The sequence below is a fragment of the Bos indicus x Bos taurus genome, chromosome X (genome assembly GCF_003369695.1).
Source record: "Bos indicus x Bos taurus breed Angus x Brahman F1 hybrid chromosome X, Bos_hybrid_MaternalHap_v2.0, whole genome shotgun sequence".
Classification (NCBI taxonomy): domain Eukaryota; kingdom Metazoa; phylum Chordata; class Mammalia; order Artiodactyla; family Bovidae; genus Bos; species Bos indicus x Bos taurus.
The window spans coordinates 31,186,859-31,204,027 of record NC_040105.1 but is presented as its reverse complement, the minus strand read 5'-3'; the positions used below and the strand labels follow the sequence as shown (position 1 = coordinate 31,204,027).

At 39.3% G+C, this 17,169-nt stretch overlaps 1 protein-coding gene across 10 annotated transcripts in view; it reads left to right on the top strand.

Annotated features, from left to right (window-relative positions):
* The window catches only part of DMD (dystrophin), a 2,656,945-nt gene that overhangs the window by 1,903,963 nt on the left and 735,813 nt on the right, over positions 1-17,169 (top strand). For all 10 annotated transcript variants that reach the window (XM_027533579.1, XM_027533577.1, XM_027533571.1 and 7 more), the window contains one exon: positions 6,377-6,485. In XM_027533579.1, coding sequence (XP_027389380.1) covers positions 6,377-6,485 — 109 coding nt within the window. The remainder of the gene's footprint in view (positions 1-6,376; positions 6,486-17,169) is intronic.

Here is a 17,169-nt window from a genome sequence, read left to right as displayed (position 1 = left end):
AGATTGTCAAATGCCTAGTTATGTTTAATTTCTTAATTGATTAGCACTTCCAATATTTGAAATCTCACATTTTATAAAATAGCACACTAAGAATATTGCTTTTGCCACATTTGTATTTTATGAAAAGAGTTCATTCACACATGCACACACATACACTCACACACATATATTCCAGAATTCTAGAGCTTACTGTCTTCCTTCTAAGTTATTTGCAATATGGCAGTGTTTTAATTAAATGGTGCAGTCAAAGCTTTCTCTCCAGAGACAATTAAGAATATACCTACCAGTTTTTATCTGGAAGGTGAAAGGATTAAAGCAGGGCAGAGTTAAGAAGTAGTAACAGTGCCTCCTATTTGTCATTTTTGTGGTGGCATAATGGCCTTGGCTCTGTCTTACCCCAAACATGGCCCTTGGATGTCCATATCTCTGTATAGTTTATTTTCTGTGGCTGTTGATGTTTACTTGAGACCATCATACCTAGCTAACTGCCATTTACCAGAAGGCCTGGTTTTCACTTCCTCAATGTTATCGTTGGAATATTTATCCCTAACTTCAGTGCCCACTCCCAAAATATTAGGAGAGATAATCTTTTCATTATTCTTAGATGTGAATTATATATCACCCCATCAGAATAACTTATTGTTTAGCTTTTTAAAACTATCTTTAAAACATTTGTTTACAATGACTTTTACCACTGGTAAATGTGAAGGTATACCCTAGGAATAATTGTTAATAGTTTATCAATTTTCTTTACTTCCTTTTTGTTTTATTAACCAATTCTGGCAGATAACTTCTCTATGCATCCCAAATTCATATCTCTTGAGAGTATTTCAGGGTACTGTTGAACTTTGTTGTTCAAAATAAAACAATTGAAACACAAAAGACATTATAAGCTAATATGAACTGACTCTTTTGTGAGAAAATATTTTGGGAAAGAGTCTCAATTTAGTCTTACTCAGTAGCTCATGCTGAAACTGGACAAGCATTTTAGAGATCTGAATTTCACCTCTCGTCCTCAGTTGTATTAATTGCATTTATAGACACAGACATGGAGACATAGATGTTTCAGTTACAATAATCATATGTATGTCTATGTATATAAAGTCATAGGATGATTTATTTATTTATATAACAGACATTAATATCATGCCAAACATTAACACAAGAGAAAAATACAAGATTTAAAAATTTTGAATATCCCAAACATAAGTAGTTCAGAGTTAAATTCCATTTTACATTTAAAAAGGAACCTATATTCAGAAATAATTTTTTTGTAATTAATTTTCACTCTTCATAAAGAAGAAATTTCACAGTTTGATATAATTGTCTTAACATTTAATGACTAACTCCAGGGAAATTATAAACACACACACACACACACACACACACACACACACACACACAATAGAGAATAATGCTCAGGTACAAATGCCCCCTAGAATGAATTTCATTTTTCCCTTTTAAAAAAAATGATCTCAGAGTTTCACCTTTTTGGTAAAACATGAATCTACTATGACTGTTGAGTTTTGAGCTCTTGTGAGGAAATCCTGGGATCTGCAGTTTTGCTTAGCATATTCAAAGTCTGAAAACTCTGGACACCTAATCAAGAGTAGGACTTCATAACTAGTATCCCACTGATTTTATATTTAAAGATGTTGGAATTTAGACATGCATTTGATTCCTTTAAATGTGGTTAAAGATTAACATCATTAGCAAATCATTACCTTTTACATTTTTTTATGGGTGCGGCTTAAAGTCTATTATGTGAAGAATGCTGCATTAGTTGCTGCAGCCAAACATTTTTGCTATCTGAAGGAACTTTACAGCCGAATAGAAAAGATGAGAGAATAAAAAATAAGGGCACAGGCCAGGGAACAAAAAAGGAAAGCAAAACCAAATGAAATAGAATATATATATGTTATAATATATATTATTTATTATATATAAACATGTAAATTTATATATAATATACTATTTATTATATTTATAATAATAAATGTAATAATTAATTAATTTAATAATAATACCAATAGTATAAATATAATAAATAATATACATTTATATATACATAATATATATTTATCCATAATATATAAATAGCCAATTTCAACTCTAAGTGCAGCAGGTACTTGAAAAGTTGCAAGAGTGTTTTTGTGACCAGCTGAATCAAAATCTACAGCCATTTTATGTGATATCATTTGCTAATATTTATGAAAGATTGGTTAACATACACTTCTGAGCTTCTTTGTGGTATCAGATGTTTGTGGTACACTGGGGGCTACTACTTAATTTTTTAAATTTCTACATCTGAAATCATATAAACCTTATTTACCCATATGGAAAAAACAATGGGCAAAATAACATTCTAATAAATGAATAGACCATTCAGAGTTTTATGTATTAATAAAAGAGAATTGAATATATAAACATGTTATTTTCAGGATAACCTAAACCAAATCTTTTAAGCACTGAAATATTTTAATTTTAACTATCTTAATGAAAACTTTTATTGACTATCTTCTGTTTTGCTTCATTAAGCAGTGCATAATAACTAACGAACAATTTTATAGTACTTTACAGTTCACAGAGTTCTTTTCATATAAAAGATCTCATTTAGTTAATCCAACAAAGCTATGAGTTAGGTAGTAATATTATATACATGTTTCAAGGATGATGAATTTGACTGACCTACCTGATTTTGCTACTGCTGCTGCTAAGTCGCTTCAGTCGTGTCCGACTCTGTGGGACCCCGTAGACGGCCGCCCACCAGGCTCCCCCGTCCCTGGGATTCTCCAGGCAAGAACACTGCAGTGGGTTGCCATTTCCTTCTCAAATGCATGAAAGTGAAAAGTGAAAGTGAAGTCGCTCAGTCGTGTCTGACTCTTCGCGACCCCGTGGACTGCAGCCTACCAGGCTCCTCCGTCCATGGGATTTTCCAGGCAAGAGTACTGATTTTGCTAGTAATCACAAAACCAGTGTAATGAGTTAGGGCTGAAATCCAGGATTTCAGATACTAAAACGTAGTGTAATTTAAAACTTTCTTAATTTTCAGGGTCATCATTATAAGCATCAATTATTGTTCTGTTTCATTGTACAGTTACTGATGCTGAAAAAGCTTCTCAGCATGGGTGCCAAACTGAATCTCAGAGACAGAGTTTTGGGTGAAGTAAAAGAGATTAGCTTTATCGCTTTGCCAGGCAAAACTGTGTGTCCCTATGTGGGGGAATTGGGTGAGGAGTTTTATAGAAATGGTTCAAGGGCTGAGTTGCTGATAAGGATAAGGGTGTGTGCAAGGCCTGCATTTCTTTAATCTGGCCTCAGGGGTCTCCTGATGAGCTTCTGTGGATCTTGAGGTTATCAAACCTTGTCTCTGGAATGAAGAATGCTTCATCAAGTAGTTAACATCTTCCATTTGTTGGAGGTTTTAGTTCCGCAGAAGAGCTCAAATATATTGTCTGTGTATCCCTTGAGGTGGAACCAAGAACCTGCATCAAGGCTGCTCTGCTGTTTCTTGCCTGTTTCTCCCTTGTCTTTGCATCCCGTCCCTTTCCTGATTAGCAACTATTTGAACCTGAGCTTTGGAACACAGGGAAAGTCATGGAGGCTGAATGAAGCGTATTTCCTACCAACAAGAAATAAGGGACAGAGAAAGGTTTTTGTGCCCAGGATCCCCACAGGGTCCTGCTCAATTTCATTGTGCACATGGAGTACGAAGTTCAGTACTGATCACTGCATCTTCAGTTGAGACCCAGATGAAATAGTTAATTTTATTTCAGAGGCAGGCTGTTAGATAAATACTTTAAATATTTAAAATCTAACTCAGTGCAGTGAGATGCTTACACCATGAGAAGAAAGTGAAACCAAAGCCAACTGTAGAAACAGCAAATTCCCATCTCTCCTCGCCTACTCACTATGGGGCCATATGCTTGCTGAGTGTAAGAGTGGGCAGATCTCAGCAGTATGTAAGTCAATCTCTAATCTCTCTCTCTTCCTCTCACCCTCTTTGTCTCTCAGCATATACAGGTGACTTCCTATAGGTTATATAACGTATAAGACCATTTGCCGCACCCTTATCCCTTCAATAAGTGACCTAAGATCATGATGTTTTCAGATAGCTACTTTTACATTTATTGTCTCTTCCCTAATATCTATTGCTATTTGTTGTTGCTGTTGTTATCAACAACTTCTAGTTCCTCTTATTATTCTTTCCCTGGAAACTCACTGTAATTTAGCAGGGGAATCAAAAGACCAAATACATACATACATATATATATATATATATATAAATTCACCAGCCTTGGATGATATTTAATTCTCAATGTTTAGCTCTGATGTCAGAACAGAAAAATATCTTCCACGTGTCATGACTTTCTATGGTAGTTTTTCCTCACTGATCAGAGGCATTTTGTTGTTGTTGTTCACTTTTAGATTCAAGGCTTATGTTTTAATAAATAAAAAGAAATAATATTCATTGATGTGATAGTAAATGTTTGACAGCATATACTCTGGGAGAAGAAATTAAAAGCCCTGACTTGACATGAGGTCAGACAGAATAAATTACCTTAAGAGCACAGATGATAGTTAAAATAGGAAGTGATAACTTTTTACTATTTATTTTAGTATTTATTCCCTTTGCAGCTTTGCTTAAGTGGGGTTTTTCAAGAAAATTAAGTCCTATAGAAAATAATTTAAGACCTATTTTCTTATTTTTATCAAGGATGATACATATCTATTCCATTGAGGATGGCTAGGTAATTCATTGCTTATAATGGATGCCTTAGGCTCTGGTCCTTGACCATCAACATCAGCATCAACTGGAAAATTGTTAGAAGTGTCAATTCTTGGGCCCTACCCAAGATCTGTTGAATCTATAACTCTAAGGTTGAAAGCCAGCTGCTGCTGCTGCTGCTAAGTCGCTTCAGTCATGTCCGACTCTGTGTGACCCCATAGATGGCAGCCTACCAGGCTCCCCCGTCCCTGGGATTGTCCAGGCAAGAACACTGGAGTGGGTTGCCATTTCCTTCTCCAATGCATGAAAGGAAAAGTGAAAGTGAAGTTGCTCAGTCATGTCTGACTCTTAGCGACCCCATGGCCTGCAGCCTACCAGGCTCCTCCGTCCATGGGATTCTCCAGGCAAGAGTACTGGAGTGGGGTGCCATTGCCTTCTCCATGAAAGCCAGCAGTCAGTGGTTTACCAAGTCTTCCAGGTGATTCTGATGGCCCCAACATATGAGAACCACTGCTCCAAAGTATTATGATAAATTATCCCCCCAATCCACTGAGAAAGTTTGACCTAGGACCTTTGAGTTCTCTGCTTCCAGCTAGTGGAAAGGGAAAGAATGGATGGAGAAACCTCACTCAATTTTTATAAGGATCAGCCCAGAACTGACAGATATTACCTCTCCTCACATTCTATTGACAGTAAGTTATCTTACGATTATCCAGCGTTACACTGGAAGTGGCTTGGATCTGTTCCTGAGGACCTATTAGCAAATTTCCAGACACTTTGTGAGCTACTTGATGTTCTTTTGGTAACTAAAATTGGCTATAGTTGGACAATCTACACCACAGAAATTAGCAAACACTAAAATCAATTTGTTTCTTTGTTTTCCCCAGAGAGCCACTTGTTAACATATACACGTCACTGACCATATACAGGCTTGGCTGACCCTACTGCAGCTAAAATGACCCTCAAAATGGTCCTGCTTTGAACCAAATTGGCTGAGCCTTTATACTCTCACCTTGATCAGTCTTTGAATAAGGGCCACCCTGGGAAGGGCAAGTCCTTAGGCAAGGTAGATCACCATAGCAGAGACAGTCCCAGAAGGAACTGACACCTGACACCTGAAGGATGTCTACTGACATGTTCTTCACCATTTGGGACAAGAGTACTTCCTTGAAGTGGACTCAGAGGCTTATCCCCATGTGTACCTCAGCCCCTCCTTCCAAGTGTTGCTAATAGGATTGATCTGGAGTGAGCCAGGGCAGTAAGATAATTTTAACATCCTCTGGAAAATTCTGGTATGCAGCCACACTAGATACTATTTAAAACAGTCAAGCCAATTGCTGAGATGACATTTTTTGTTTATTTGTTTTGCTTTCAATAATGTTTGCACTCTATGTTTGTCCTTTCAATGAAATTGTGCCTGGAGCAAGAGCCTGTATGCAGCAAACAATCAATAAAAATTTGTAGTGAGGTTGGTTGAAGTATTTAATTGAAATACCTTTGAAAGGAATTCCACCCAGAAAAGTTAATTTAGAAGTAAAATATGATAGAAATACAATAATGTATTCACAAAATAAATTAATAACTCGGTGAATTAAGTTACTGCAAGATGTTAATCGAATAAATAACATGCATGCTTTTCTATTAAAGAGGAAGTTAGAAGATCTGAGCTCGGAGTGGAAGGCGGTAACCCACTTACTTCAAGAGCTGAGGGCAAAGTGGCCTGGCCCAGTCCCTGGACTGACAGCAACTGGAGCACGTAAGTCTGCTGGATCGCATCCTCTGTGGCTTTGGACATTTGCTCGAAAGCACAACAGTGAGATGCTCCCTGGGTTAAAGGGAAAATGAGTTGCAATGCTGAAAATAGGAATAAACTTGGGTTATTTACAATGCAAAATGTCTTAGAGCTTAGGTTCCTTGGAAAGAGATTGATTGAGCATATGGAGTCACCAAAGTATATACGGGTGTGCTCTCCAGAAATGTACCTACAGTGAAGAAAGACCCATAGCAGAGATAGCAGAAGGGGCTGAGGGGCTGCAGGGTGATTTGACTGCAAGAGAGGCCTCAGCCCACTCCACAGGAGCCTTAGGGCTGAGTAGGTTGTCCAGAGCCCTCCTGAATGGCAAGAATAGAGCTTGGCCTTTGTATTCCTGAACCAGCCAGCCTTTGCCCAGGGGCTGCCCACTGGAAGGAAAAAGGAAATCTTAGAAGAGTCTTCTGGGCCAAAGGCAATTCTCAGTAAGGAATACTATCAGTGCTTCTAGTCGGACTGATGGGTGTGTTGTTCCTGAAGAGGGAATCAGGGTAGAGCCTCCAAGACTAAATATGTAAGGACCCCATCTCCTATATCCTTTAGATAATCTTATTCAAATATGCCCACACAGGGACTTCCCTGGCAGTCCAGTGGTTAAGACCCTGTGCTTCCACTGCAGAGGGCACAGGTTCAATCCCTGGTCAGGGAACTAAGATCCTGCAAGCCATGCAGTGTTACCAAAAATATAAAAATTCCCCAAACCACAGAAATACACACAGTCCCCCTAGCACTTCCCTCTGTTCCATCTGAAGACAGTCTTAAGAGCTCTTCCATTTTTAGTTCAAGAAAAAGGAAAATGGACCATGACTACCACAAGTAGACTTGGGGGAGAAATGTTTTTTCATTTAGCTGTAGTTTTAACTTTTGTTTTTACTGCATATTTTCAGTCTATTTTTTTTCACTTTCTATTCATTTCTTAGTAGAAGGTATGCATAAAATCTCATGGCAATATTAAGGCTGGCTTTGAGTCCCATGGGCAAGGAGCCAAAAAATTTTTCTGCTATACCAATTCTATAATTAGATAGAACTAAAAAACATCTCTTTTTTTCTGTTCTTGTTTTTTGCTTCTTTTTTTTCCCTTTTCTACTTTTCAAAGATCAGATATTTGCAGTATTTAACTATGGTTCTTCAGGTAAAGTTGATTTTTATTTCATATCAATTAGAAATATACCACAATGGAAAGATCACCCAAGGTAGCACAATGATAATTCAGTAGAAGGCATAAACAGCGCTTAGGTTAGAGATGCTCTACAATCTGGGAACAGTGTGTCTTGTGTACCCCTGGGGTTTCTAAGAAGACATCAGAGTTAAATTTGATATCAGATACTTTAAAAAGATGTGTGAGAATTCTTTCTTCTTCCTCTTTTTTGGTCAATCTGGGACACTAAAATTTCTCTATCAGTGTTTATCTTCAATGAATTATATCAGGTTTATTTCTTCTTATGACCTGTAATTTTTGGTTCCCTCAGCACACATGCATAGTTTGTCCCTATATAATCGTTTATTGGTGTTTGTTCTCTAGCTTTCTCCTCATATTCAGCCTCAGATTCTCTAACTCTAAAGAAATTTGGTTCCAATAATTTGTTTCTATTGAACTCTGATATAATTATGGGTTTATGCTCCTGTTTAAGCTATTTTCACATGGTTGAAAGTTTTGAAAGGCAGGGCACAGAAATCTATTTAACCTGTAAAGTTCTTAGATGTGACTATAACAGTTCTGTTGGAGAATAGATTCAAAGTTCCAGTTTCAGTTTCCAGAAACATATTAATTCATCTACTTAATATCTATTGAGTAACTTCTATGTATTGAACATTATACTAGGTGCTGAGAATGCAGCATAGAGTAAGTTCCCTCCCCTCATGAAACCCTTCTAGTTGACCTTTGAACAACATGAGTTTGAACTATGCGGGGCACTTATGTGGAGAATTTTTTCAATAATAAATATTCCAGTACTACATGATCCATGGTGGGTTGAATCTGTGCATGTGAAGGAGCTGCCTAAATGGCAGAAACATAAGTGCACAGAGCAGACTGGATATTCAGCTGTGCAGTAAGTCAGCCCTAACCTCAGTGTTAATCAAAGTTCAGCTGTACTCTGATTGGAAGAGAAACAGGATGAGCAAATAAAGAAAACAGATACTGTCTCAATATTGTTCAGAGTTACAGAGTTTAGTCCACAGATTGATATCAAATGGGCACTTGTTAAAGATGCAGAATGCCAGGCCCCACTCCAGACCCAGTGCATCAGAATCTACATTTTAATAAGATCCCTAGGTAATTAATTTGCACGCTGAATTTTGAGAAGCACAGTTATGGAGAACAGGAAAGCAGGATAAGAGAGAGTGAGCAGGAATGAAGGCATGATTGCCTGAAGTTGGGTCAATGAATCTTTTCTACTAAGCAAATACTTGAGAAAGCTGATGGAAGTGAGGAAATGAGCGAGGTACATATCGAGGGGAGAGTGTTCCAGTCAAAGATACAACAAAAAACAGAGGTAATGAGGGTACTGCAAGCACTGCGGGTCGACCTCCTGACAGACCAAGGGACGCTGACCCCTTTTGTGCATTAGTAGCCAATTTTTATAGGCTCAAGACAAAGAAAATTCCTACTGGAAGGGTGGCATTAGGTGATTGATTAGGGTGGGTATTTTTACCTAATATGGGGTCAGGGAGCTGGCCAGTCTAGGGGGGCGAGGGGTCTCATGGCAGTGATTGCTATGGGGCTCAGTCAGTTCTGGAGATGACCTTGGTATGGGGCTCCATATCTGTGGCCTTGGTATAGGGATCCACAGAAAGTGAAAGTGTTAATTGTTCAGCCGTGTCCAACTCTTTGCAGCCCCATAGACTGTAGCCCATCAGGCTGCTCTGTCCATGGAATTCTCCAGGCAAGAATACTGGAGTGGGTTGCCATGCCCTCCTCCAGGGGATCTTCCCAACCCAGGGATCAAACCCAGGTTTCCTGCATTGCAGGCAGATTCTTTACCATCTAAGCCACCAGGAAAGCTCACTTGCTATTAATCAGAAAGCCAGCAATCTGGGAAGACAGAGAACTCATGTCCCCAAAAAGCAATTCTGACATTTCTGCTTGGTCATGACAGTTTTAAGGGAAGAGGGGAAATAATCTCAGTGAATCATTGGAATGGGGTGTCAGAGTCCGTGCCATCCTTCACTACGCGCAGGCTTGGCAACGTCTTGTGGTCTTTGTTTAGATATTCTCTTGTTCACACAGTTTGTTCGCACGTTTTTTTTTTTTTTTTTCATGAGGTTACTGAAGGCAAAGCTAGAGAAGAGACCTGGTCATCTGTTAATTACTTATTCTTCATTTCTACTTCTTTGATCTATGGAAGGAACCAACAAGTTAGGCAAGGTATTGTATAATCAAAAGATGTGAAAGATGTGCTCAGGCCAGTGATGATTAGAGCTTGGAGGTGCCTGGTTTAAAGTTAGTGAGAAGACACGAGGAGACTCCCGCAGACAGCTCTTTTCTGCCAAAAGCTGCTTATAAAATCAAACATTCCTTTTTCCTTAATGTGGTAGTTTAAACATCAGAATTAAGAATTGTTTAAATTTCTGGAAGTCAGGAATATAATCTGAAATAAGTACAATATATAAAGGGAAAATATAATTTGTAATACAGTTCTGTTATCTGATTATTATTGCATGTACTATATTGTAATACAATATGATTTATCATTCATCATTATAATTTTTTTTCCATTGCGCTCCTACTATTATTCTAGCTGCTTTTGTATATATGACTTTCTCATCAAAATAATCGCCAGGTATGTATGGTTATACACAATATTTTTAAGGTAAGGATCACAAGGCTCGGAAGGGAAATAGATGAAGGCCATACAGCTGGAAAGAAACAGAGCCAGGGTTATAATCCAAGTGTGTCAGGCTCCAAAGCCTGTGTGTTTTTTGTGTTTTTTTTGTTTGTTTGTTTGTTTGTTTTTTGCCGTGCCTGTACTATCTCTCTGTCCAAGAACCTAATGGAAATTCTAGATAGGAAGGCAGTTAGCCCATAGTTAATGTTATTAACTCAGTCTTAAGGTGTATGAGGAGTAAAAGCGAGAAATGTTTTTCTGTCTTCTCTAATTAAGGAGTAGAAGAAATCAGTTTACTGTATTTGAATTTCTTAAAATCATAGAACTCTGAGCCTAGAATAATCACTGGAAGTACCTAGTTGAATGTATTTCTTCTATATGTGTGGAAATGGAGGCCCAGGGACCTTTTTAAAAACACTAAACCAAGCTCCTTTATGATTTAATCTATGTAACATGATGAGGTGGTCCTGCCTGAGCTATATAAATTGTTTCAGGTTGCAAGACAAAGAGGCACACTGGAAAAAAACTTTTTGTTGCTGTTGCTTAGATACCTAAGTATATCATTTTTCTTATTTAGTCACTATGTTGTGTCCACCTCTTTTCAACCCCATAGACTGTAGCCTGCCAGGCTCCTCTGTCCATGGGATTTCCCCGGCCAGAATACTGGAGTGGGTTGCCATTCCCTTCTCCAGGAGATCTTCCTAACCCAGGAGTCAAACCCATGTCTCCTGCTTGGCAGGTGTATTCTTTACTTCAGTTTTCTATCTCTGCATTAAAACACTCTAAATGTAATGGCTTTAAACAAGGGTTATTTACTTGCTTATGATTTTGTGGGTCTGCAGTTGGGCTGTGGTTCACTTATTAGGTGTTTTAAAGGTCTTGCTAGGGGCCATTCTTGTACATGCAGTTATTTGGAAACTCAACAGAAGCTAGATGGAGTCCCTCAGATATCTGACAACTGGCTGTTGGCTGGAGAACCTTGGTTCTTCACAACACCTATCATCCTCCCATAGGCTGGACTGGGTTCATTATATGGCATTCTCAGGGCAGTGTTTCGAGAGGATGAAAGTAAAAGCTACAAGATGTCTTGACACCTAGACTCTGTCATTCATACAACATCACTTCTGCCACATTCTGTTCATCAAGGCAAGTTTTCAGTCCAGCCCAGGCTCAAGACTTCACCTTTTGAAGGGAGAGCTGTGATGTCACTGCCAATGGATGTGCATACAGGGAAGGGATGGCTTTATTGTGGCCATCTTAACACCCAAACCACTGTACTGAGAAAAAGGGAAGAAAGCGGAGATAAAAGCATTGGTGTATATGCAGAGTCCTACATCAGTGACTCTCAAACTATACCGTACATTAGAATCACCCATTTCTTACTAAAGCACAGACTGCGGGGCTTCAATCTGGAGGTCCTGATTCAGTAGATGTGGGGTAATGCTTGAGAATTTGCATCTCTAAAAAGTCTCCACAATGCACTGATGCTGCTGGTCTTGAGACTGCACTTTAAGAACTATTGCCATAGGTTTATGATCAATGAGGAAGGAGTTCATCCCTGCTTCCTGCCTGCAATGTAGCATGGAACTTGAATGAGAGCCAGCGCTGTGGATGCCAAAGGGAACTCCAGTTGTTCCAGCACCACCCCCACCCAGAACTGTGGAGCTTGGGAGTTCAAGGAGGTGTACAGCATGCTAAGCCTTAGCAATATTTGCCTAGCAGAGCAGCTTAGACCTACCTGTGGGTGGAACAGCCATGCTTATACGCAGCTCCCCTCAAGACTCTTATAAACGATTAGGTAGGCAGGCAGGACTTTGCATGGGCCTGAAGGCCTGCTTGGCAGATGGAGGCAAAGAGCTGACAGATCTAGTTGTAAATGTCAGTGTGAATCCTTTCTTACCCACAAGCTGCTGGGTCTGGGAACATTCACATTCCACTATACCCGATTTAGCATTTCTGAAAGAAATTGCATATAGAACATGCTTTATGTCAAGACTCCAAATCAGGATATTAGAGTTCTTCAGATTTCCCAGGGTAATAACTGGGAATGAATGACCATTGTATAAATAGACTCATAGAAGTGCCAGTTAATAGAGGTTTCTGGTTGATTAAACACTGGTAAAGCCATCTCTTCCTGTAATTAATTTTGGAGGGAGCCATTCTCAAGTGTAATTAGGCAAGTGCTGTATTGGAGGTCAAGAAGCCTAAATTCTAATCTCAGTTGTGCTACCAACTAGATAAGGGATCGATGCACTCTCTCTGTAGAGAGTCAGATAGTAAGTATTTTCAGCTTTGTGGGTCTTGGGATCAACTTTGTCACTGTATACTAAAAGTAGCCAAACCGTAGATAATATGTAAATCAACAGGCATGGCTATGTTCTATTAACAGGTTATTTACAGAAACCAGATAAGGGCAGGTGGGTCAAATTTGGCCCTTAATGGCCTACCCATGGCCCCTCAGCACTTGTCCTTCTGGTAAACCCTCAGGCTTCTGAAGGCAAGTACCTATCACTCTGCCCAGGCCCTTTCTCTTGCTATAGGAGAAGCTCACTCACTTGTAGAGGATGTGCTAGAACAGTGCTCAACCACTGATGGAGAGGAGTTGACGGATAAATAGCACACCCTCTTCATTCCTTGGGTAGGACAACTCCAGGGCTGAACACCAGAGGTCTTCAGTGAGTTGAACCACAGTTGGCTACAGTGATGACCTGTTTTATTAGCATGCCCTGTAGAGACTTCCTTCCCATTCCTATTCATCTCCTTATTCTTCCACCACAGCTTCCTTGTGTCATCTGCCGATTAAAGTTGTGTTATTGTTGTTTGGTTGCTAAGTCGTGTCTGACTCTTTTGTGACCCCATGGACGGTAGCCCACGAGGCTCCTCTGTCCATGGAATTTCCCAGGCAAGAATCCTGGAGTAGGTTGCCATTTGCTTCTCCAGGGGATCTTCCCAACCCAAGGATCAAACATGCATCTCCTGCTTGGCAGGTGGATTCTTTACCACTGAGCCACCAGGGAAAACCACCAATTAAACTATTTGTATGGCAACCCACTATAGTATTCTTGCCTGGAAAATCCCATGGACAGAGGAGCCCAGGGGGCTATACCCCATGGGGTTGCAAAGAGTCAGACATGACTGAGTAATTAACATACACACACAATCAAATCCTCGTTTTATAGTCTACTTCCGAATGAACCGAAATTAATACAAAGAGGCTTATAATTAGTGCCATGGTTGTACTTTTTACATGAGTTTTGTTGTGATTCCCATTCTGTAGATGAGAAAACCAAACAACAGAAGAGTTTGTCCAAAGTTCCAAAGCTAGTAAGTGGCAGAGTGGGTATTTGAAGATACATCTCTGTAATGCCAAAGCTTATGTTATTAATCAGAACAGTGTATTTCAAGCAGTGATTTATTGATCATCTAAAGTTTTGAAGGCTGTACTTAAATATCAAACACATATAGCATTATTTCTACATTTATGATTTGCACTTCACTTGCCTCTCTAGCATTCAATAAAGCAACCCAAGGCTAGTTCAGTTATCTTTTAAGTATCTAGGCAATTTGGTAAAGAGATGTGGTTAATTGGAACTTAAATATAATCTTGGAATATTGTTTATTTGTTTGATTTAAATTCTGAGAAAAAAAATTCATTTATTATGAAAATGACCTTGGTTTGTCTGCAGTGATCATGAGAGAAGGAGGGAAGGAAGCTGTCAATTAGTTCTCACATTCTTACTCCTCTTTTGGGTCCTCATCCTTCTCAGAAACACAGAAAGGATTGCCACCCAGAGCCTTTCCAGTTTTGGCTGGGCTTCCAACTGTTAATTCTGCCTCAGCTGAACCTTTTGGATAAGGCTCATCAGTTTCAGCCAAGTCTTTCTCTGTTTCATTAACAGATGACTGTTTTATTGAAAACACTTAGAACAAGGCTATACCATCCTTGGTTTTAGAATTAAAACCTCTAAACCTTAAAAAAAAAAAAAAAAACTCCCTGAAAGTCTAAAACCCTAGGAATATGATTTTATACCAGAAAATAGGAGGTCCCCTAATCAATTATGATAACAGGATAAGAAATGAATTTTTGACCCTTCCCAAGAGATTTCAAAGCCCTGAGCAACTACAGAGACCCTCCAGCTCTTGGCAGGAATAAACTACTTAATTAATTAAATGTTATTTTTATATATCAGTGAGGTAAGGATGCTTGAAATATAATGAGATAGAAAGGAAAGTGACACCAGTGGAGCCTGACTGAGGAGTCCCCAGTGCTGCTCACACTGATGAGAATGAAGTCTTCACATGTAGGCAGGGGGAGTCTTTGGTTCCAGGCCAGGTTCTTCAACAAAGTTCCCTGGTTCACAGGGAGGATATAACAGTGGTGTCCTTGTTAATATCCAAGACAGTGATCGATTGTGAAAACCGGAGTATTTAGATGTTAATTATCCATTTTTGTGATGATGAAGTTCCTTTTGTTCTTCCTCTCTTAACCTTTTGGCAGTTTTATGGCTTGGTTACCATCTCCGGTTAGGGCTGAGCTTTGGGGTCTGCACTGGCAAAGGAAGAAAAGCTCACATCTATCATTTCTAATGCTTGTTGGCAGCATTCCTGGAAGTTTCTGTGTGTTGGGGGTAGGGTGTGTAGGAGAAGGAGGAGAATAACATCAGTGGTTGAATAAAGTATTCTGATCATTGGGGATTTTTCAGTTACTCATATCCTGCATTTTTATAGAAATAAAGGGTTTATTACAGTAAAATTACCATAGCCTTCTTTTATTATTTAACTCCTTCCCAAAAAGGACCTTTGCTGGAAATCATTATAGAATATACCGTAATGTTGTATTTCTTCTCAAGCTATTATTAAGGAGAAATTAGGACTCTTTAAACACATTCAGGAGAGAGTAGGCACCCCACAGTCCACAAAAGTTAGGCTTCTCCCTGTATTCTTAATATTTTCCAAAATTTTGCTGAATCATTTTGAAACCAAATATACCTTAACCCTCAAAGAAAGATTTCAAACGGAGGAAACTATAATAGTTTGCACTTAAGCCATAGATTCTAAGACTGTGGCCTTTGAGAGGTCATTCATTCTTCCCCACTATCTTCAGGAAAAGATCTTTCTCTCTCTCTCTCTCAGGAGCAATCTTAAGGTTAACTGCATACTCTTTTAAAAATCAAGAGTGGGTGGCATTCCCCCACTGTTGTTATACTCGAAACCATCTTTCAACTGCCTAACACAAGTTCCAGTTACTGTCTAAATTACTTTCTGAGTAGGAAAAGTACATTTTGACATTATTTGAAGTCTGTTACCTAATCTCCCTTCAAATTTTGCTTTTCTGGCACAAATTATGTGAGTCCCCATAGCCTGTGAACAACAACAACAAAAAATGCTGTCTCAAATGTTTAAATCTCTCTGTGTCTCAAGTGTTTCAACATCTCTGTGCCCCCACTTCTAACATCCCAGGTGTGTTTTCCATACTTTTCTCTGTCGTGGGCTTCAGAACTGGATCCAGTTCCATAATTGCCATTCTACACACAGCTCAGTTACATCACAATGTCAGCATTCCCTTTTCTTACCTTTATATGGTGATATTATTTTCCTGCTATAATGTTCTACTGGCTCCTACTAAATTTGACAGCTGTTTGAGGACTTGTTGTTTTTTTTTTTTTCCACATTTTAGCTTAGCCAGTCATGTCTTTCTGTGTGTGTGTGTGTGTGTGTGTGTGCTATCGTATCCAACTCTGTGAATCCCTGGACTATAGCCTGCCAGGCTCCTCTGTCCATGGGATTTTCCAGGCAAAAATACTGTAGTACACAGGATTGCAAAAGAATCAGACACAACTGAGCACACATACATGCCTACTAGTTGACCAAATGGAGGTGGAGTATAAGGAGAGGGATGTATGACCTGGAGATTAAGAGAGAGGTCCAACCTAGAGACGTAAATGTGCAATTTTTAGCATAAAGTTGAGTTATGAGGTGATACTAGTTAAAGCCAAGCAGTGACTATAGATAGAAAAGAGAAGATACCCAAAGACAGATCCCTGGAGGACTTCATTGGTGAGAAGTAATAAGTAATAGTAATAAGTTCGGAAGTTGGAGGAAAACCAAGACAGAGACCTGGAAGCCAAGTGAAGGAAGTGAGTTAAGAGGAAGGAATTGATAAACTGTGTCAAATGTGCCTATAAGTCTAGTAAGAGAGGGTCCGAGAATCACTCTTGAATTTAGCGAACTTGGGGAAAGTAATAGAAGGATGCAATGCATAAATTCAAGGAACCCATATATCCAACAGCTCACTCAATGTCTGCACTCAGGTGTCCCCCAGACTCATCGAATCCACCATGTCTACAACTGAACTAGGGAGTTTCCTCTTCTCCCTTTTCTTGTATCTCCAGGCAAGAATACTGGAGTGGGTTGCCATTCCCTTCTCCAGGGGATCTTCCCGACCCAGGGATCGAACTCAGATCTCCTGCATTGCATGCAGATTCTTTACCATCTGAGCCACCAGGGAAGCCCTTGCATTTCTTATCTCAGGCAATAGCAACAGCATCCAATCAAGCCAGTACTAGTAAGTGATCCTGGAGGGAGACCCCCTTCTCCCTCACTTTCCTCACTGAATCAACCACCAAATCCTTCTGATTGTAGTAATACTTAAATATCTTTGAAGTTATTTTGTCCATCTGCATCCCTTCCACCACCATCATGGATGCCTGGCCTTCTAATTGATTTCATTCACCTCCCTCTAATCCATTCCCCATAAAAACATACTCCATAAAGAACAATCGTGCAAAGTATAAACCTCCTTC